The sequence below is a fragment of the Culex pipiens genome, chromosome 1 (assembly GCF_016801865.2).
Source record: "Culex pipiens pallens isolate TS chromosome 1, TS_CPP_V2, whole genome shotgun sequence".
Taxonomy (NCBI): Eukaryota; Metazoa; Arthropoda; class Insecta; order Diptera; family Culicidae; genus Culex; species Culex pipiens.
In genome coordinates this window covers 22537487-22560334 of record NC_068937.1, presented here as the reverse complement: position 1 = coordinate 22560334, position 22848 = coordinate 22537487, and the positions used below count along the sequence as shown (strand labels likewise).

At 37.8% G+C, this 22848-nt stretch overlaps 1 protein-coding gene across 6 annotated transcripts; it reads left to right on the top strand.

The window, feature by feature from the left end:
• The first annotated feature begins 885 nt into the window (after nucleotides 1-885).
• Nucleotides 886-22817, top strand: LOC120420185 (ubiquitin carboxyl-terminal hydrolase Usp2). Of its 6 annotated transcripts, none has more exons than XM_039583164.2 (12): nucleotides 886-1667; nucleotides 13398-14088; nucleotides 15229-15663; nucleotides 17146-17344; nucleotides 17511-17657; nucleotides 17717-17939; nucleotides 18012-18053; nucleotides 21090-21200; nucleotides 21267-21439; nucleotides 21505-21657; nucleotides 21832-21910; nucleotides 21982-22817. In XM_039583164.2, the coding sequence occupies exons 2-12, from the start codon at nucleotides 13435-13437 to the stop codon at nucleotides 22049-22051; spliced, it is 2286 nt and encodes a 761-aa protein (XP_039439098.1). In that variant the 5' UTR covers nucleotides 886-1667; nucleotides 13398-13434; the 3' UTR covers nucleotides 22052-22817. The 6 variants fall into 6 exon arrangements, with proteins under 6 accessions (XP_039439098.1, XP_039439097.1, XP_039439099.1 ...); XM_039583163.2 differs by having other exon boundaries at nucleotides 15214-15663; XM_052706839.1 differs by lacking the exon at nucleotides 886-1667 and adding an exon at nucleotides 13187-13330 and having other exon boundaries at nucleotides 15214-15663.
• Nucleotides 22818-22848: the final 31 nt, after the last annotated feature.

Here is a 22848-nt window from a genome sequence, read left to right as displayed (position 1 = left end):
ACTTTAACGAGCAACACTCTTCACATATCTCTTCTGATTCGTCATCTCGATAACGGGTTCCGATTGACTAGCTGCTGCCTCGAATCAGCTGACTTTTACGGCCTTAATCAGAGGAAACAGTTTCTATTGGCCGCTGTTGTCATCGATCAATCCGGTTTTCCGGCGTCGCAGTCATTCAGGTAACTAGTTGCAGTTGGTCTCCACAACATCCAGTCCTCTCACGTGCTGTTTCTTCCGAATTGTCTACTAAGCAGTCATTCAGGAACTGAAACGATAGTTTGTTACTTCTAGTTGCAGTTGTTCTACAGCTTCAGTCCCTCCACGTGCGAAATACTGGAACAACAGTTTGTTACTTCTAGTTGCAATTGTTCCCAGTTCAACTCTCTCCACGAGCTATTCCTCCTGCAACCTGAAACGAAACAAACATAAACAAAGAGCTCGGTTAATCGTTGACCTTCCACCGCTAAACACCACCTTTGTTGTTATTTATCACCGCCGACTACTTTGTAACCGCGCCGACTACCAAAACGGGTCAAGAAACTCGCCTGAACCGCGTAACTCCCGCGCGTCATTCGCAAAGATTCTAACCGTCACGCTCAAAACAAAAACAAAACACCCAACCGCTGTAAAGAAGCGCGAGAGGTACGCTCACCCAGCTGTCAGCGTGTGATGGTGCTCCACCGCCTACTATTCGCACCTGTCACACCAACACAGCGCTCGTGTGTGCAAAATTCGCCCCAGTTTGCTTGGCGATGGCTAATTTTTGACATTTTCCATTTTATTCCTTATTTTGGCAGTCGTGAGGCAGGGTCCGATCCGTGTGCACACACCGTCACCGTCGTCGACGCTTCGACGGGTTTTCCGTAACTTTTGGTCGCGCCGGATTCCGGAGGAATCCTTTTTTACGGAGTCGGAGTCGTTACGCGTAAGCGAAAGGGGTGGGGAGTTCCGCGTGAGTCATCGCAGTAGTCGCGGCTTTGGAATTTTCGAAGGAGGAAGAAAAAAAAGTTCGAGAAGAAGACGAAGTAAAGAAGGGGGGTTGGGTATCCAATCGAGTTGAACAATATTTGCATATTTGCGTGAGTGCCAACCCCTGCGAATCGGACACGGTGAACGACACCTTTGCGTATTGGTTTTGCTGATTTGGTTCGGTAACCATTGTGGGGCTAGCTAGCCGATCAACGCCGCAGTTCGTGAATCACGACGACGACGACAAAAAAGTGGTCGACATCTTTTTTTCAAGTTCAAATTTTCACACATCTAGTGGTGTGGAAGCTTTGCTGGTTAGAGATCGCAGCAATCGTCGTCGACGTCTCGTGAACATCGAGAGTGAGTGAATTACGTGAACGTGTCTCGTGAACAGCGGAGCAGAGCCGTACGGTCGTCCTTCGCAGAGCCAAGTAGGCTGTGGGAAACCGACAGTCGAGTCGAGTCTGGTGCGTGATTAGAAGAAGATCCCTCGTCTTAGCGTCTTGCGCCGCGAGAGTTCAGCGGTTGACAGTTGTCTACGAACTACGTCTCCTCAAGGCCTACTTCGCACAGCGTGCCCGCGCGGAGAAAACACGTACAACTTTTTGGCCACATTCTTGCAGTCTCGTCACACAGCACAGCACATCCAAGTCGGCGTCGGCTCCTGTGTGTACTATGATCGTTCTAAATTCAGACAGGTTGGTACCCGTGACGAGTTGTGCGGCACAATTTTCGCAGGTGCAAAATTCGTGTATTGATTCACGATGTCGTGAGTGTGTTTGTGTTTGTGTGTGTGCGTGTCACCTTCTGACCGAACTTCTTTGTACCAGGTGTACTACGACCCAAGTCGTCGCCTCCTCTAATTTTATCGATTTTCGCGTGATCGTGCCGCGACGAAAAATGACGATTCGCGCTATGATGAGAGCAGTGAAATGTGCGAAAATTTCGGTTGCCAGTTTTACTGCTTTTTTTGCGAGGGGGTGGGCAAATTTTTCGCACCATTAATTTCTCATCTTTCAGTCGAGTCATATTTGGGGGTAAAAACGAAGCGCCAATTAGAGCGGGCTTTATTTTTTGCGCGCGACCAGCGCGGGTACAATAATTGAAGTGTGTACTGAAAACACACAGGTTTAAGATGTGAATGTGTGTGCGGGAGAATGTTTTGCCTTCTTCTCGTTTCACTTTCCAACAAAACGACGACGAATTTGCCGCAGCAGCGGTACACCAACAGTGTGGTGAGATAACACCCACGCACCCGCAGGGTTGCCAGTTTGGCTGGAATCGGGGTGAAGGCCAGGTCGGATGGGGGAGGAAGTTGAAGGGTGAAAGAAGGAGAGTGGAATTAAGTTGTGACTTAGTTATGAGGTGTACCATAACTGCTTTGCATAATGTTAAGGAGGCTATAACAAGCTCAAGATTACATGATTGCCATGCAAATATGGCATGAATTTATGGCAGGTTCTACATAGAAGTTAATTAGGCTGAATTAGAATTTATACAAAATCATTGCATGGAGACATTTGTTCGAGCATAATTATTATCATAGTTTTTGTTAATCTGTAAATAAGCTTGTATTTCTGCAACCAGGGATGCCAGGTTGCCAGATAAATCTGGCATTGCTAGATTTTTTGAGTGACAATTTGAAAATGTTTTTTTTTCTTCCAGACTTTCTTAAATTGATGTATGATGTTTATTTTATGATGCTATAATGCATAAAAAGTGAAAATACACCATTTTTGAACACAATATTGCTCATTACTTTGGGAAAAGTGGCTTGCCAGGTTTTCTCCAGATTTTTTGCCAGATTTTTTTTCTGTTCAGACCCGGTAACCCTGCATGCAACAATCCTGCGTTGGAAAAACCAGCCCATTTAAACAAGTTAAATTTTAATGTTTGAGCTATGAAATCATGGACTGTGATTGGACTCTCAATTTCTTTTTTGTCTGAATGTATTTCTAACCCCAAATCTGGGCAGCACTCGTCCGAGAGAATAATGGCATCAAGCCGAGAGAATAATTTGTTGACGCTTTTGAGTGGACCCAATTGTTTCCCGTTTAAACATACCGGTTACAACGATATAAAAAGGAAAAAAACTACAAAAATACAATAAATGTTGCTTTAATTACTTAAATAAGTCAGGACTGCCATTCCGGTTTTGTCAACATTTTCTTTTCGTTTTTGGCACCAACCAAATAAATTTGATATTCTTAATTTCCTTAAGTTTTAGGGAGGATATTGAATTTTAAATTGTTGAAATTTTGGTTGGTTGAATATAACCTCTTTTTTGAGTAATTCTACCTAAAAAAAAGTTTAATACAGTTGACTCTCTGGCTGTCGATCTTCTCGATATCAATATTGCTCCAGCTGTCAGTCCAGTCCCTTGATGATTTGATACCTCCCGCTCTCGACAGTCCTCAACGTAGAGTCCACTGTAATTTAAATTTAACAAAAAACCGCAAAAAAAATCGTTTGCGAGCTTTCTTCACCCGCGAAAGAGAGAGATGGCAAATCACGCAAAAGAAAATCGCTCCCGAACTTTTCCATGAAAATCAATCTGTTGAAGATATTATGTGAATTTCCTTGTCAGCACTACTTAAAATTATTTATTTCGCTTTGTTTACACACATTGCCCATCTACAAATAGTGACAGGTCATTTTTCGACGTTTGACGTTAAACCTGCAAGTGTAGTAGTAAAAAAGATGTTCCGCCGAATAATCTAGATGGTGATTTTTTTTGATTTTTTTTACCAGTCATTCGTGCGCGAAAGAGGAGAGCCATGTTCTCTTTGGATTATTTCTCTTGATGAACGTTCAAAGATTTTCTTTTGATGATGATTCTTCCATCGCTGACAGAAACTGATGAAAATTTTACCAGTTCCTGATGCAAAATTACACTTTTTTTGGACACAAAATCGGTCGACATTCTCAAATGTAATATCACTTTTTTTTCTGTGTAAAATAGCTTTGGTCGTTCAATAAAAATGTTACATTTTAAAAAGATAAATACTGGAGCAACACGAGAAAAGGGTGGATAGGCATTTTGACAGCTTGAACTATTTTGCAAATTCCGAGCCATCAGGTAACTTGTTCTCAAACTCGACATGTGAAACAAAAGCTGGTCTTCCCAGCTAATTGTTAGCACTGCAGTTTTGTTGAATAGTCACTTTTTCGCCCCGAATTTGCAAAATAGTTCCAGCTGTCAAAATGCTTATGCGCCCTTTTCAAATGTTGCTCCAGAATATTAAACAAAATACATTAATTCGATACGACCATATATTATATTCATGATTTACAATGTGATTTTGAAGGTATGATAAAACTAGTTATTTTTCCAACCTACAATTTTGAAGTTGACATTTCGAACCAGTTCCTAAATCTGGAAAATCTAGCTAAAAGGTTTGTTGATTCTTCTTATTTTTAGGCTGGAAAATGCTGTCAGTTTTGAAAGCCGGTCATTTTTACCCATCCGTTTGGCTTTGCAATTTTTGGCCGTTTATTTGGTTTGTCCAACTCGTTTTTCAACTGTTTCAACAGTTTTTTCAGTTTTTACCCAACAGCAGTTCCGTTTTTTTTGCGCCTCTTACAAGCAGGGTTGCCAGGTTACTAGATAAATCTGGCAATGTCAGAATTATTTAAGTACAATTTGAAAAAAATGTGTGGCTTGCCAGAATTTCCCAGATTTTTTTGTCAGATTTTTTTTTTATTAGACCTGGTAACCGTGATTACAACTGTGCTTACAAAGTGAGTACAAAGTACACATACGCGATTCCTGGTGGGTTAACAAAACATAAAAAATGCAGAAATACAAAAACAGACAAACATTTTAATAAAATATGCAAAAAAATGCGATATTACAAAAACATAATAGATGCTAAAATATAGAAATACAGCAATACAATAATACAAAAAAAAAACTGAAATCCAAAATTAAATTAAAAAATATATATTATTAAAAAAAAACTTGAATTCGAAAGTACATATTATAAATTTCAGCAACGCAAAATTATAAAAAATGTAAAAATACATCAATACAAGAGACAAAAATACAAAAAAAAACTAAATTAAAATACTTAAAATTTGCATTTGTAAGGATAACTTTGAATTTTTAGGAAATCTTGAGTTTGTTGATTTTAATCGTTTCAGGTGACTTTTAAAAGAGGTGAGGGAAAAGTTGCCCGTGTTTGATCTAATATTTCCTTCTTTTTATGTGATTATGTGTTCTCAGCCCATTTCTATAATCGGCTAATCAAAACATTGAATTGATGCTTTCATAAAGTTTTTTTTACTTAAAAACATGACACTTTGAAAGTATTGAAATCATCCAATGTATCATTTTTTTCTATTATTATAGTTAACCCTCTACTGCCCAATTTTTTTTCGTTTTATTTTTATTTTTCCCGTGTTCAGGAGGTTATTTTGAGCAACTTTTGTTCTACAAAAAAAACTACACCTCTCTTGTTTTATGTTTTTCTTGTTTTATTTCAAGTATTTTAATTTGCATTTATCTTGTTAAGTTTATGTTTGTTTTTGGTATAATTTGGCCTATTCTACAACCTAATATAATTACATTTTGCCTATCTAATTTGTTCACGTTCTAAGGTCACATTTTAAATTTGTTGCTTGTTTTTCACATTTTCTGCTATAGAATGGCACCACTATCATTTGAATTGTAAAAAAATGCGTAGAGGCTAGTGCGTCCATCCCCGGAATTCCCGGGACAAAATTCCCGGGATTTTTCCAAAACCGGGAATTCCCGAATCCCGAGAATTTTATAATTTGTCCCGGGAATTCCCGAAATTTAAAAAAAAACAAATTTTGGTCTGGAAATTCGGATTTGGTTGTGGAAATAGATGAAAAGTTAAATACCTCATAATCGATAACAATTTTAAAGCATTATAAATTGTATTCGGCATAAATCAGCATTATTTATTAGGGAAAACTGTTTAAAAAGCGCTTTAAATATTTCATATGTGATTTTATATATTTTTAAAAGATTGTAACGTACAGTAGGTAAAAAAAAGTATTTACACCCCTTGGGCACTAAGCACATTTTGTGATAAAACATGTAAACAATTTAAAGTTTGACAGAAACCTAGTAAAACGTTTTGTTTAGAAACTCATACCGAATATTTTGCTACAAAAAGCTCATGAAAAGATGATTTCTATAAAAAGTTATATAACAAATACTATTTCAAAAATCGAAATAGGTGCAAAAAAGTTTGTACACCTTTCGAAAAATTAACATAAATAAAGTTTTTTGTTAACAAATCACCATTAATCCAGTCTCTGAACTCCAAACAGGCATCCTTGACTGATTGAAAAAATAATGTGTATTGAATATAAAGTCTACTAATTACTTAGTATAAAAGTTTATATAACCCTGGAAATTCTATATAAAACTTATCTTAACTTAATTTTGCAAACTTTTAATTCAACTAAATGTCAATATATTACCATAGAATTGCTAAATAAACATTTTGGAGTGGGACGACGTTTTGGGGGTAGTTGTATCGATAAAATAAATTTTTCTTTGGAATTTCGTACCAACCCGGAATTACGTCGTCGGAAAATCCGCCGGCATCCGAACCGGTCCACAATTCACAAGTCACCCTAAGTAAAAAAAAAAAAAAAAAAAAAAAAAAAAAAAAAAAAAAAAAAAAAAAAAAAAATGGTGGCCAGCAAAGGGTTAAAATGCTTTAAATACGTAAATTACAGTGCCGAGGTTTAAACAATGAGATAAGATTTTATGTCTTTAAATCGGGAAATTTGTATGTGTTTTCAGGATTGAATTTACAAAAAAATATTTTGTTAGTTAATGATTAGAAAATGATTCTTTTGGCAATACGAAAATTATAGGCTAGTTATGGAAATGTTGAAGATTTCCTAGATTACTTGATATACTTCTTACTGAGCCATTTACAATTCAATTTCTGTTGAAAGTGCTTTTTAGATGGTGTTTCTAAACGTCAAAATACTGCTTTTTTGGGAAAGTTTAGTAATAATTATTATCAACAACATAACAAAACAAAAACGTTTGAAAACTCTACCCCGATCCAACCTTTCCTCGACCTAACTTTTTCCACCAAAGCATTCCTCGTGACATTGATTACGAGAATGTTTCTCTTATGTGGCACGAATGCAAGGTTTCGTCGATGACGACGACGACAAATGCTGATAAAATAATTCACCCGAAAAACGGCGCTGCGATCATCGTAAAGACCCACTTTTCCACCAACACCCTTAGCTCCCCCCAAAAAAATCGATTCTCGTCCAAGGGCAAAAGGGAATTCCCTCGTTCGCCCTTGCTCTTCTTCGAACCTCGTTTTTATTTTATTTTGGGGTGTTTAGTTGTGAGTGTGATTTTGACCGTGTGTTGTTTTGAATGTTTTCTTTTTTTTTGTGTTTTGGGTGTTTTTCGGGGGGATGTTTTGTTCTTCCATGAGCTAAGGGTTGAGTGATCTATTTTCGATTTAGGTTGTTCATAAAATTTAAAAATTATGGTTTTCTTTAAAACGATTTCTTTCTAGTCTTGTTTACTTCACCCTTTGTTGTTATTTTTACCCTAGGACAATTATAACCTCGCTAACTCTCATTCAAATCGGTTCAATAAAAAACCGTCAACCGACTATAAATAGCAGGCCAGTCGAAATAAGAAAAACAGAGACGAGTCAAGGCAGGATAATATCTATGTTACTGACTACTGCCACTACCACTACTAAGCCTACTACTAAAAACTCTCTCTCTCTAAATCTTCTTTCGTTTTCTCACAGTCTACTACGCTGGTGTGGTGCTTAGTGACTGTGACTGTGTTTTACTACTATCTTTTTTTTTTGTTCCTTTTCTTTCCCTTTTCATTAGGGGAAATAAACCCATTTTAAGCCTAATAAGCGGTCTTGTGTGAATGATGTTGGATAATCTGGAGTGTTCCTTGAAATTCAGTAAAACCAAGTACACCAACGAGTAGAGCAACTTTTTGTGAACATTTCTGTTTATTTTCACTTTTATTAAAAGTTATGCTATTTTTTTTACAAGCATTTTAAAAAAATATTTCAAAAACGCATTCTAATCAGTCGTGTGCATTGGGCCACGCCCATTTTTCTATTTTCAGCTTAGTTCTTTTTTTCTTCCAACGTTCGTTTGGGTCTGCTTCGTGCTGCCAAAATTGATGAAATTTTGAGCGAACACTCACGAAAAGTAGCATTTATAGAGAAAGTTTCCTGGCAACACCACAAGCGCTGCTGGTGGTGTTGGTGGCCACCCTTTGTTCTTTATTTGCCTTTGCCTCTCACTCGGTTTTCTTCAGGCTTCGCTTGGAATGGGTCATCAAGATTGAAACGTCAAAAGACTTGGCGGGTTTGTTTTTTTGATGGCGCTTGCTAATTATTTACATGTTTCGGGATTATTTTTCAAGTGAGTGACTAAGTAACGGTCAAAAGAACATGTTGCCGGTAGTTGGAAGCAATTTTATATCTTAAGCGCTTTGAAATCGTTAGCGCAAGTGAAAGGATATTGATGGCGACTTTCGTTAAGCAGTTAACCTCTGATCTTGCGTGTGGATGTGTGTGCCACCAAAATGATGAGAAATGGTCTCGCAAAATAGAAATTATGATCAAAAGTGCATTAAATTTGATCTTTTTGGCCAGTAAGTGGCATACATTTGCGTGCTTACTCGAGGCGGTGCTGTTGCTGGTAAGTTTACAGCCTAAATAGTATTTTTGGAGCTTTAATCGAGCATCAAACTCTCCATATGACGAAGATAGGTGTTTGATTAGAAAGGGTATATTTCCCCTATTTTCTTTTCTATTCGCTTCATTTCATTCGCGTTCATGGCCGTGAGCAATTTAGCAGCAATAACCGTGTCTCGATTAGCCAGCCAGCCAGCCAGCCACAGTGTGTTGTGAGATAAATCGTCCGAAATTCTCGCGACCGCTGCTCGACAAAATTATCAGACACGGAGGGAACCAAATTCCAACAATTTCGCAAAAAAAAAATCGCTGCGAAAAAAGCGATCATACTTATATTTACACCAAATCAAAAAGAAAAAAAATATAACGAGAAACGTGCGAATATCGTGTACAAATAGTAGATAGATGGCAACCATTCCCGATTGTTGACACCTGAATGACGCAATTGCACCCAGCAGCGACAAGTGCGATATATCTATCTTCCATCCGCTGGTTATGTTGTTTGTCTGACGTGGAGCCGCACCGCAGTCAGTGTGTGGAAGTTGGAAAATTACGGGGAGTTGGCGGAGAATCGATCGAGATTTGGTGTAATTTAACGTATAAATTAGAACACTTGAGGCGAAAATCGGAACTTTTTCGTTTTACTGGTACCCTTCTCAAATGAACAAGAAGCGCCTATTAATGTCTTTCTCAATCAAAATCAGATCAGATGATTTTTTTTATATAAATGATGGACTATTTATTGTTCTACACCTAAACATTGAAGATGGACATTATTTAGGTAACTGGCCAAACCCTGGATATTGCCGAAGTTTTTTTTGTTTTTTTTTTGTTTTTTTTTATTTCCCGAATATTTAGTTTTTTTTCTTGATTTTTTTTTGTAATTTTATGATTCTTAAACTTTTTCAAATGTCTTAAATTTCTTTTTTTTTCTAATTCTTATAATTTTTAGAATTTTTTGGTTTTATTTTTTTGTGTTTCTTGAATTTCCTGATTTTTTTTTCAGGAATACTTATTTTATTTTATTTTTATATTCCTTATTCGACTTTCTTTTGCTTTGTTTTTCTAAAAAAAATATTTCTTTAATCTAAAATTTCTTTAATATCTATATAAATATTATAAATTTCTTGATTTCCTTGATTTTTTTTGTTGAGTTTCTTAAAATTCTTTATTTTCACAGAAAAAAAGTTGAATTTTGAAAGGTTGGTTGGTTGAATATTACCTCTTTTTGAGTAATTTTACCTTTAAAAATGTGTAAAAATATTAACCTCATGAAAATTTATCAGAAACTGATGCAAATTCACCATTATTACAATTTTTACGCACAATCTGTCACCATTTCCTGATGAATATTACCATCATTTTTTTCTGTGTTCTTGAACTGTGTTTTTTTTTTGTTTCATAACTTTCTTAAACTTGTGTAATTTCTTGAATTTCTAATTTTTTTTAATTTCTTAAAATTATTGAATTGCTTGAATATTTCAATTTTATTGTGTTCCTTAAATTTCACAAATTCCTTAAATCCTTCAATTTCCTTTTTTTATAAATATTTTTTTAATTTTCTCACTTTTTTTAATATTTGAATTTCTGGAAATTGTAAAATTTGCTGAAATTAAATTATTGAATTTCTCAAAATTTCTTGAATTTCTTGTTTGTGAAGTTTCTAAAATAATTTGAAATTCTTGTTTTTCTTGATTTTATTTACTTTAATTTTCTTGAATTTCTTAAACATTTTGATTTTTTATAATTTCTTCAATTTCTGGAATTTCTTGAAATTTATAAAATTCTTCAATTTTATGGTTTTTAATTTTTTATTTTAGAGTTACTTAAATTTTTTAAATTCATTAAATTTCTTAATGTTTTTTAACTCTTTGAATCTTAAAATTCATGAATTTCTAGAAATTTTTAAATATGTTAAATTTGTTATATTTCAAAAGTTTCTTATTTTTAAATTTCCTTAATTGCAAATAAATTGTAATGTAATTTCTAGAATTTTTAAGATTCAAATATTTCTAAAAATTTCTAGAATTTGCAGAGTTTTTTTTTTAATTTTGAATTTCCTGAATTTCTTAAATTTCTTAAATTTCTTGAATTTTTTGAATTTCTTGAATCTGTTGAATCTCATGAATTTCTTGAATTTCTTGAATTTCGTGAATTTCGTGAATTTCTTGAATTTCTTGAATTTCTTGAATTTCTTAAATTTCTTGAATTTCTTATTTTTTTTAATTTCTTGAATTTCTTAAATTTCTTGAATTTCTTGAATTTCCTAAATTTCTTAAATTTCTTGAATTTCTTAAATTTTTTGAATTTCTTAAATTTCTTTAATTTTTTTGAATTTCTTAAATTTCTTCAAATTTCTTGATTTTTTTAACTTCCTTAAATAACTTGAATAACTTGAATTTCTTGAAATTGTAAATTGAACGAATTTCCAGTTTAAAAAAAATAGTTTCTTGATTTCTTTAAAATACTTGATTATCTTATTTTTCTTTAATTACTTGCATTTCTTGAATTTCTTAATCATCTTGAATAGTATTTTTTTTTTATTTACAAAAAAGGTAAATTTTTCTTGAATTTAATTTATTACCAAAATTTATTGAATTTGTTGAACTTTATATTTTTTGGAACTTCTTGAATTTCGATGAAAAGTTGAAAAATCACGTTTTGTTATTTTTTTTGGATCGCAGAAGAAAATAAAAAAAAGTTTTTTTCTTGAATCGATTATTTGAAGTTTCAAACAAACCATCGTGTAATTGAATCTAAACTGTACCTGAATTTCTTTAATTTCTTGATTTTCTTCAATGTACCATTTTCTTAATTTTGTTCAAATATAAATTCTTGAATATCTGGAATTTCTTGATTGTTTTATTTTTTAAGTCACTTGATTTTATTGAAATTTCTGATTTTCTTTAATTCTTAGCATTTCTTGATCTTTTTTTAATGTTTAATCTCTTACATATTTAAAATTTCATAAAATTCTTAAATTTGTAAATTTTTTGAAAGTGTAGAATTTGTTGAAATTCTTTAATTTTATTAATTTCATGAATTTCATATTTTTTGAGTTTTTTGTTTTTTTTTTTTTTTTTTAATTTGTTGTCAAAAGGACTTTTGTGTAAAATTGGACTCCCGATTTGATGGCGTACACAGAAAAAAAAGTTTTATTATTTATTGGAAGGTTGAAATATTGGTTTGAATATTATCTTTTGTGTAACCCTGATGAAAATTCATCAATTCCTGATGTATTATTACACTTTTTCTTGATACAAAATCTGTCACAATTCCCTGATGAATGTTAGCACCATTTTTTTCTGTGTACTAAAAATGTCGAAAAACGTATGCTTTTTATGGAATAAAAAATAAAAAATTGTTTTTAAAACGCTGTTAATTTCCCGTTACTCAACTGTCGAAAATCAAGAGACATGTGATTTTATGACAAATTTTGACTTTTTGAATCTGCTACAACCCGGAAAGTTCTTTTCTCTACATATAAAGAACTCATTCGTGTGCTTTTACAGGTAGTTTTTTGTCTGAATGTTCAGCAAATTTTGCATAAGAATGACCCTTTGAACGTTTTTGTGGCTGGCAAGAGAATATTTCAATTCTTTAATGTCTATTATTCTGAATAGCTTGATAGCCTGTCTTTTTCTTATTGAATTATACATTTTATAATCATGAAAAGTATTTCAATTTTCAATATTCTCCTCTACTGTAACAGTAAACAAAAAAAATCAACTGAAATATGGTATTGTATTGTACGAGTTGCCTCGTGATACCTCATATCTTCTGTCTGCTCGTCAATGCTATCTATAGACGTCATTCTCTCTTTAGAAACTAATTCATCATTCGCAGATGTCTGAAAACGCGTCTTCTTTGTCAAATTTGTGCTTCTTTATCTTTTTCGGAGTTCTTTCTATGTTTTAACTGTTCATGCTATTATTGAGATACTTAAATTTTCATTGTAAAATCCTTTCTGTTCAAAAACTTCCCCAATTGGGTCCTAAAATGAAGCTTAGATTGCTGATGTTATTGTTTACAGCGATAAAGCTGATTTTTCTGAGTACAATGACCCTTTTGTACGACCACAAAGAGTTTAAAATGGATTTTTAAATAAATTTTGAAAAATTATCCTCGCGGTCCTTCTTGACAGAAAAGCTCCTACTTGACAGCTCGTTCCAAGGGGACCATAGTTTGTCCATCGAAAAAATGTTGTCTTGTCATTTTTTTTTTGCATTTAAATGAAAAAAAGTGATCAGAAATGGTTTTTAATCGTGTTTTTTACCGTTGTACATAAAAATTTACATAGGGCTTTAGTACCCAATTATCCTTCTCCTACACCAATCACCCCTAAACTCCGCTCCGTCGTTGTTATTTTGTATTTTGTATATCCAGTCGCATCAGCCCCACAACAACAACCAAGGCCTCTCCTTACTCTTTACCATCAGCCCGTCAGCCAGTTTAGTATCGCCGAACCAGCAGCGTGGTCGGTTGGTCGGTCGTTCTTCGCCGTATTCAGTGACGTCGTCCTCCTCGGTTGGCACACACAGCTGTTTGCCCCCCCTTCCAAACCCGAGTCGTCACTTTGATTTTATGTTGAATCAATAATTTCGCCACGACCAACAAAAAAAGCCCCGATTGCTCGCGTTTTGCAATCATAACATAACTCAGATTGATAGGAAGAAGTACGCTATTGCGTCTTAGTTTGCTCTCTTGGGACTGATTTGGGTTTTTTCTTGTTTTTTTTTCCAGAATCCTCCCAGCCCACGTTGACCGGAACTAGGCGAATATGCCGGTAATATCAGCGTACTCGAGCAGCAGTAGTTACATCTCTCCGTCGTCGTACCGCTACAAGTCGAGCCTGTCCGACCGGCGGAGTTACGCGACAAGCATCACAAGCAGCAGCGGCACCACAGGCAGCAGCTTCTACCGGCGGAGTTCGTACCGCTATGATCTGCCGTCCTCGTCGTCGGCCTACTCATCGTCGTCGTCGTCGTACCGCAGTACCGCAGCGAGTGATCGTGCCGCTGACACTGAACTGTCAAACTCGTTGTCGACGCTAGCGACATCTAGTGCGTCCGAAGTTGGAAGCTCCACGAGTAACGGAAGCAAGGAAGCGTCGAGACCAAGCCGGTACTCGTCGGCGTACGGAACCTACGGGAGCCGGATTAGTTCGAGGTCGTCTGACGGTGGGAGGTCGTCGCTGAAGGATCGTGAAAACAACTGTTATTGTGCCGTTGGAGGGGCGGGATCGTCGTCCAGCTACGCGTCTAGTTTGAGGAATACGGCGCTGAGCGGTGCCGACATCTACCAGAAGTACAGCGTGTCTACGTTTAGCAGCCGGCCGAGCATCTACGAGCGGATAGCGGCTTCGCGACCGGTGGAGAAGCCGCAGCCGGTTGTGAGCATTGCGTCAGCTTCCGCGGCGTTGGACAGCTCCAAGGTAAAGACCATTCCCGCTAAAGATAGAAATAGTAACTGCATCAACGTCAGCGCCCAGAACAATAACCCTACTAACACCAGCAATGGCACCAATACTCTCACAAACACTAGCAGCAGTGTTGTTAATCCATTACTAGACGCTACTAACAGTAGTCCGTCTGCGGCTGGCAGCGTCAGCAGTAGCAAACCCGGCGTCAAACCGGCTAGCGCATCGACGGCAGCATGCTTCAGCAGTGTCCGCTCCGAGACTTGTGCCGCTAGCAGTTGCAATACAATAACTCACACTACCACTACCACCACTACAACCACAACACCACTGTCATCATCGTCATCATCTTCGGCGCTGCACGACTCCACCGCAGGACGGGTCCGACGGACCGCCGCCACATTCCAGCCGCTGGCCAAGCTGCTACGACCGCCGGCCGTACCGCCCAAACTGTCCACGTACCGCAACCAGAACTTTCTCAAGCACGAGTGCGACCTGGTCAAGCGCGAACTGAGCAAAAGTGCCACAGAACTTGCATTCCGGAAGACGACGACGACGACTTCGTCGGTTACAGCGGCACCGCTGCCGCCCAAGGTCAAGCAGTTCCTACCGCCGGTACGGCTGCCGCAGCCCAAAGATCATGAGGATGATGACAAGCAGCAATCGCATCACCATTCTCACCCCAAACCACACCACCACCACTACAATGGCCACCAGTTGACGGCCACCACAAGCATTCCACACCAAACTCCATCGCCGTTGCCGTCCACCGCCACCGGTGCCGCTGTACAAAACAACGCCGCAGCCGAACTAAAACCAATAGACAATAGACAACCGGCGTGCGCTTCTACTTCTTCTTCTGCATCAGCGAACTGTTTCGAACCTGTTACTCAAAAAAATGATACCTTTCTTTTCAAACCATCAACCTCATGCTCGACAACAACAACTACAACTACAACAACACCGACTACAACTACAAAACCGACTACAATGGCTTCAGAGTCGCTAACATCAACAATCGCTTCCTATCAGCCACCAAGTTCAGCATCAACCCGTACCGAATCTTGTACTTATCCAACTCCAACCAATTCTCGTTCCGTCGCCGCCATGAAATCGCTGCACATCACCTCCGAACTGGAGGAATCCATCACGCAGGCCACGATCAAGCTGCGCCCGTCGCTGAACGGAACGGCGGCGCTCACGAACGGTGGTGGCACGTCCACGACGGCCAAGTTCATAGCGACGGCCACGCCGGCGGCCGCCCCCGCAGAAGATCTGCACGTAACGGCCACGATCCGACTCAAACCAAAGCCTAGCATAAGTCAGCACAACAGCACAAGTAGTAGTAGCAATAACAATAACAACGGAATCGACGCTGGTGGAACTAGCAGCAGCAGCGGAAACAGTAGTAGTGACGAGCAAGACGCACGCTACCGGAACGGAAACGGTGCCAAAAGCAATGGCAACAATAACAATAACGAGGATGATGGAGGGCAGTCGGAGTCGGACGATGCCGACGATGATAAGCAAGAGGTAGACAAAGATTCGAAGCGGCAGCCTGCGGCCGCCGACGAAGAGAAAGGTTCTTACGTAAGTATAGCTTCACACAACAACTCAGCCTTCTTCTGCGGTAATGACCTTCGCGCGCGCTCGCTAGCTATTTCTGCAAGTTTTCTCTCCCCTACCCCCAAGACACACACACGCACGCACACCCGCTCGAACAATGAGCCCCTGCCCGTCGTCTTCGTCGCGACTAATTGCATTAACCAAGCTCCTTCCCCGTGTAGACCTGTAGATTTGTTCGATCGAGATAATCGGCTTTCGTAACCCGCAACAACAACAACCACCCCGCTCGTCGTCCGTATTACTTAATCGATCCTTCTTGGCTTGGGTGTCGGGCGAATTCCTTTAAGTGCGTCTTGCACCCTCTATTTCTGTACTGTATGTGTGTATCATGTGCACTCGTAACGTATAACCTGAGCGCTTGTTGCCGCCACCAACACCTGCTTGGGCTGCTGCACAGGTCAACTGCACCGATTGTGTACCATTACGCGCCGGGATGAGCGTGATCCCGGGGGTGTTTCCTACAGCGGTACGGATTAACTTGTTGGCGTCGTCGAAAGCGATCGCGGTAAGACTTGGTGACTGGGCGACTTGCACGGCTGGAGCGATCTTTGCGTGTTGACTCTTTCGTTTACTTGTTCCGGTCGCGGGAAACTTGCCAAATTCCGCAAATGTTTGTTAAATTCTTCAAAACTAGGTCATTTTAGACGATTTCTTTATCTACTTACCAAAAAAAACACGCGCCGATCAACAATTTTTTGACATTTCGGTTCAGTTGAAACCGCAAAATCACATTCGTACCGCTGTAAGCAAATCACCTTGGCAGCGCTGCTAGTTTGGCAGTTCTTTCAAAAGTTCTCGCATAATATTAAACTTTCAAGATTTTTTTTTTCGTCTAGTAATTCGATCATAATATTTATCATTTTTGACAGGAATGGCGGTGTAGCGATCCTTTTGCTCACGACAAATCCACACCGTCACTCTTTTCAGCGTCCAGTTCCTTGCTAAGTCTAAATTAGTAAACTTCTAATTTAGACCTGGACATGCTGACACAACTAATCTTTGCTTAGGAAAACTTACCAAAATTATCAAATTACAGTGTTGCTTTTGTAAAATTCTTCAAAACTGGTTGTTTTAGATGAGTTTGTTACTGCAAATTGATTGCAAAAACATTTGCTAGAAATTTGACAACTTATGTTTGACATTTCGGTTTAGTTGGAACCGCAAAATCACACTCGTACCGCTGTAAGCAAATCACCTTGGCAGCGCTGCCAGTTTGACAGATCGTTCAGTCTCGAAATAAATCCTACTTTCAAAATCGATTAATTATGTAAAATATTCTTCCCGGAAATGGTACACAATCACCCGCACCCGTTCCCCTTTTCAATAGTTAGTTCCCCTTGTCTAAACCCTCTCAAGTCCGCAAAAGGCAAACAAACCTCTCCACACCTTCAATCACCTTCATTCGTTCATCCGTTCATCCGTTCGCCCTCCCTTCCCTCGATACAGCTCCGGACCGGAACCGCCTCCAAGAGCATCCACTCGACCAGCCCGGTCGGATATCGCAGCGGGCGCGACTGGGACTCTGGCATCACCTCCACCAGTTCCAGCAACAACGGCACCAGCAGCAGCGGATACCGGTCCGGCCTCAAGTCCGGCTATGGCCAGGAGGAGGACTCACCGAGGAGCGGCGGCAGCCGGAAGGAGGGTGAGTGACGTTTGTCAGTTTGTAGAGTAGTGTAGACTTTTAAAATTTAGATTTTTAAAGATTTTGGGATTTGCAAAACTAAAGGTTTTTTTCAATAAAGTTTGGAGACTTCAAATTGGAATGTTTTCATCATATGGAGACTTATGCTCATTTCTCTCCTTCGCAGGACTGTGCGGCTTGTGGAACATTGGTAACACGTGCTTTATGAACTCTGTGATACAGTGCCTGAGTCACACCCGGGAGTTGACCAACTACCTGCGGAACCAGCCGACGACGGAGCGAGGCACCAGCAAGGACCACAAGATTCTGGCCGGTGAGTCTTCGTCGAAGTTTCTTCTAGGTTGATATTTTTTCACAACTCCATTCTTCCAGAGTACACCAAGCTGATCAAAGACATGTGGAGCGGCACGACGCGCAGCGTCAACCCGTCCGAGATGAAGAACGCGTTCTCGAGCAAGCACCGCATGTACTCGGGGTCGGCCCAGCAGGACGCGCAGGAGTTTCTGCGCTTCTTCATCGACTCGCTGCACGGCGGGCTGAACGTGTCCGTCAAGCGGGAACCCATCTCGAAGGAAATCGAGGACGACGATATGCCGTGAGGATGAGCGAGGGCGGTATTTTGTGTAGAGTTGTGCTGAAATGTGTTTTTTTTTTCACTTTTTTTTAGGAATCGCGTCAAATCGGCCATGATGTGGGACTGGTACTCACGGTAGGTATCGAGTTTCATGATTTCATGATGTGGAGACTTGCAAGTAAAACTTGGAGACTTGTAAGATTTGGAGACTTATATTAATTGGAGACTGACAAAAACTCAAAAGATTCAAAGACTTTGGAGATTCAGAACTTTTCACGATTTGGAGACATTTTTGTTTAAATCAAGGTTGGCGGTCTTGAAGGTTTGAATTTTTTGATATACGAACATCCGGACTCGAAGGGATGTCAGCAAATCTGTGAATTCTGGAGTTTTCACAAATTGAGTACTAACGAATTCAAATGACAAATAATAAGATTTTTAACCTTGCATTTTTTAAAGCAAGATTTGAAGAATTCTTAAAATTGTAGACTCGCAAGATTCAAGACTTATCACAATTGGTTTTTGCAAGATTCAATCTTTTAAATTTTGCAAGACTTGGAGACTCAATTTTTGGAGACTTGTACTAACGGTTCTACGTAGAGGGTGACGAGCGGGAATTCCCGGGAAAAATTTCCCGGGAAATCGACCATTTTTAGACCTCTCGATTCCCGGGAAATTCGGTCGAGACTCCCGGGAAATTTTAAACTTATAAATATTGAAGCAAAATTATATCAAATAATCAAGAATTATTTGAAAAATTCAAAATTGTTTGGAACATTGGATGTCTAATATTCGATGTTCAAATTCAAATAAACCAATGCTTCTCTAATCTTCCTATTCATATTTTTTTTTTAATTTTAACTTGTCAAAAATTCCAATAACTATAATCGAGAGAAGCCAAAAAAATGTGGACCCCAAAATTTACCTTAAAACATACTCTGCAGTTACACCCTAGAAATGAAATTTAATGTTTTCTTTTTATAAATCCAGAGTGTTTATAGGGCGTTGTGAAAAAAACTCTAGAAATATTATTTTTATTTTTTATTTTTAAGAGGTAAAAGCTTTTTCAAGATAAGTTCCAATCTTCTCTCGAGCATAGCAATCCATTTTTTTTTAATTCTAAGTACCTAAGTTAATTTTCAAGGTAATTTCTTTTTTTGATGTCAAAGCGATGTCATTTTATGTTTCACGTCAACCTCAATATTAAACTCTGGAGCGGTAATCTTTGCAATGTTAAGGTTCGCCAATTGTGAATACTCCAGTTTTCCTGATAACTGTGAATACATCTTCAATTAAAATTTACAGTTGACCTTAAAAAGGATGAAAAAAATTAAATTGTTGTTTTGAGTCGTTATTTATCATATTGCAAAAATCTCGATACTGGGAAATTATATATTAGTTATGTTTTTACTTCACAAAAATTGAATAATAAGAAGTTCATGGAACAAGTTTGTGAAACATTTGAAAAGTCACTCATTGCGAATTATGATTCGTAAACATTTTAAAACAATTATAGTAAACTATATAGTTCCTCAAAATTATGAGGATACTTAATTTAACGAATAAATAACGAATTTAATACTTTTCTTTTTAAATTTTGCCACTATTGGCATAGTAAAAAAAACAACCGGGTCCCGGGAATTCCCGGGAAATTGCCAAATTCAACTCTCGATTCCCGGGAAATTGAAAATCTCGAGATTCGTCACCCTCTATACAAGGTTGTAGGATTTGAAAACATACTAAATTTAGATACTTTTAAAACTTTCAATGTTTGAATTCTCACAGGTTTTCAAATTTACTTAATTTAGTTACCTGAAAAAGATGAAGATGAAGACTATTAAGATTCGATTTTATTTTAATTTGGCGGCTTGCTAGCTTTGAATATCCTATGATATAATTTATATATATTTTATGATTTTAAGACAGGCAAGCTTTGGAAACATGCTAAATTTGGAGACTTTTAAATTTTTCAAGATTCCATTAGTTGCAAGATTTTGGAGGCTTTTATAGGATCTGGAAACATGAACTAAAATTCGCAAGGAAAAATGCTAATTTAGCTTTTCAAATTTGAATGAGCCCTTACAAGTTTGGAGACTTGCATGATTAGATTAGAAATGAATGGAGACTTGCAAAACTTAAAGATTTGGATGTTTGGAGACTAGCATGATAAAGACTATTCAGATTTGATTAATTTTTCAAATTTAGACTTCAACAATTTTTGGAGGTTTGTAGGATTTGGAGAGTTCTAAAAATAGTTTCATATTAATTCTTGAAAGATGTTGAGACTTGTTGGAATTGGAAACTTGATATATGCAAGATCTGGAAACATGGATTCAAAAAGTTCGCAAGGATTGGAGACTTGAACCCTGTAGGATTTGATTGGGCTTTTACAAATTGTGGAAACTTGTATGATTAGGAAAATAGGATAGAAATCAATGGAGATTTGATTTATTTTTCAAATTTAGACTTCAACTATTTTTGGAGGTTTGTGGGATTTGGAGACTTCCAAAAATTGATCCATTTTTAAAACTTGGAAGATTTCATGACTTGTTTGTGATTTGTAAACATGCTAAATTAGAAGAAACACATGATTTGGAGACTTGCAAAATTCGGATTCGGTTTCTATATTGGGAGACTTGCAAGATTTAAATATTGGTATCATTTTGGGACTGGCAAGATGAAGACTGTTCAGGTTCCATTTATTAGACTTGAACAATTTCTAAAATTTTAATATTCGCTAGATTTAGAGACTTGAATAGGATTGAATATTCTATAGTTTTAATGCTGGTAAGCTTGTAAGTTTTGCAAACACGCCTAAATTGGAGACTTGCAAGATTTAAAATTTAAAAATTTGGAGACTTGCAAAACGAAGTATGTTAACATTTGATTTGAGTCTTCAATTAATAAGATTTAGAGACTTTCCAAATTTGGAGACTTGCAAGATTTGAAGATCTTTAAGATTTTGAGACTCGATAGTCTTTCAGTATTTCAGATGTGATTTTTACATGAATAAGGCCTCTTTAAAATACAAGACTTTTAAAGGCTTGCAAGAATAAGTTTTTTTATGAATAGAAAAAAATGCAAAATTATGAATCTTCGAAGTTTTAAAAGATTCCAGTTAGAAAAAACCGAAGACTACAATTTTAATATTTCTCTTCCAATACCGCCCAGGGTGGAGAACTCCATGATTAAGGACCTGTTTGTGGGAATGCTGCGCAGTACGCTGCGGTGCTCGGCCTGTAACAACGCCAGCGTCACGTTCGATCCGTTCTGGGATCTGAGGTAACTTAGGGCCCTCAACAGATTGTTATCAAATTCTTCGAGACTCACCTATCGAATAATTCTCAGTCTACCCCTTCCGTCGACGAATTCGCGCGGCAAACTGCTCGACTGCATGGACGAGTTCGTGCGCGAGGAGGTCATGGACGGGCTGGACCAGGTGTACTGCTCCAAGTGCAAGGCCCGCCGGCGGTGCACCAAGAGCATGGCGATCGAGCGGTTCCCCAAATACCTGGTGATACGTGAGTCCATCATAATTTGCTTGATTTCTTGAGAAAGAAAGAAAATATTTTGATTGTCACCTTAGACCTGAAACGCTTCTCGGAAACGCGGTGGAGCAAACTGACCAACGTCATCGAGTTCCCCACGGGTGAGCGGGAGCTGAACCTGCAACAGTACGCGTCCGAGGACCACCAGGGACCGGTCAATTACTCGCTGTACGGGATTTCGAACCATATGGGTAAGTGTTTTCTGAAATGGGTCCGGATTGGTGTGAAATTACCTTAACGAATGGGTTGGTACCGCTGTAAAAAAAACTGACAGTTCAACGTAAACAAATACACTCTCGCTGAAGATTGCTCAGTTTGGTGTAAAAATGTACTCAAAAATTAAATTTCTGCCCAATTTTTCAAAGGATCTACCGCCGGTGGTCACTACATCGCTGTTTGCAAGCATCCGATCAGCAAGGAATGGAACGAATTCAACGATAACTTGTACGCAAACCAAAATGGTTCTGATTTGTGACAGTTTTTATTAATAACCTGCAATTTTGTTCCCCTTTTAGCGTTAGCGAAACTTCCGAACGCAGTCTGGTGACATCTAGTGCCTACGTGTTATTCTACGAGCGAGCGTAAACACCAAAAGAAACACAAATTAAGAAGACGAAAAAGAAACTTATGAATGATGCGAATTGAATTGAGACAAAACAAATTACGAGAGAGAAAGAAACAAACAAAACAATTAACACAGACAGAAACAACATTAACAATTAAAAAAACTAGACTAATTAAGAGAACGAGAGAGCAAGAGGTTCTCGAGGTGGCTTTAAAAACGAGATAAACAAAATGGTTAACACAAGTGCGACGACACGAAACACACACAGAGAAAAAAAAAACACTAGATTTGTAATATTTATTTTCCTATTTATTGAACAACAAATGAGCAAAGCAAAACTAATATTTATATAAAAGCGAGAGCGCGAGTGTCGGGGAGTAACGAGAAGCTAAGATTGTGACCAAAATTTTAATTGTTGACTATTGTTTCACCTTAACCAGGCTTTCTGTTCAATCCCGGTTTAACCTCACTGCATAGTGTTAAAGCTGTAACTCAAAAACTGTGTAGGATTTTATATTAATTTATTTTGTACATTTTAAAACTATTTATTATTTTCCGAAATGAAAAACCAAACCGACGAAGAGAAAAGATACGAGAACTGGACGGAACCTCCACTCTAGAGACTACGAGTAAAAGCAAACCTCTCCCTCCCCCTGTTTTAGGTGCGCAAGGTTAAAATCTCAAACCAAGCGCAGTTTGACAGGAAAAAAAACAAGTGTAAACAACAGTGTTTCCGATCCCACTTAATCATTGTTGCGTTGTGTTGAAAATAAAGTTAAAAATCTAGATTATGACATTGCTGCTTAATGATGACATG

Coding starts and splice junctions, on each gene's coding strand:
- LOC120420185 (XM_039583163.2), top strand. CDS start 13,435: ATGCCGGTAATATCAGCGTACTCGAGCAGCAGTAGTTACATCTCTCCG. Junction 21,440..21,504: donor CCCCAAATACCTGGTGATAC/GTGAGTCCATCA, acceptor TTGTCACCTTAG/ACCTGAAACGCTTCTCGGAA. Junction 21,658..21,831: donor CGGGATTTCGAACCATATGG/GTAAGTGTTTTC, acceptor AATTTTTCAAAG/GATCTACCGCCGGTGGTCAC.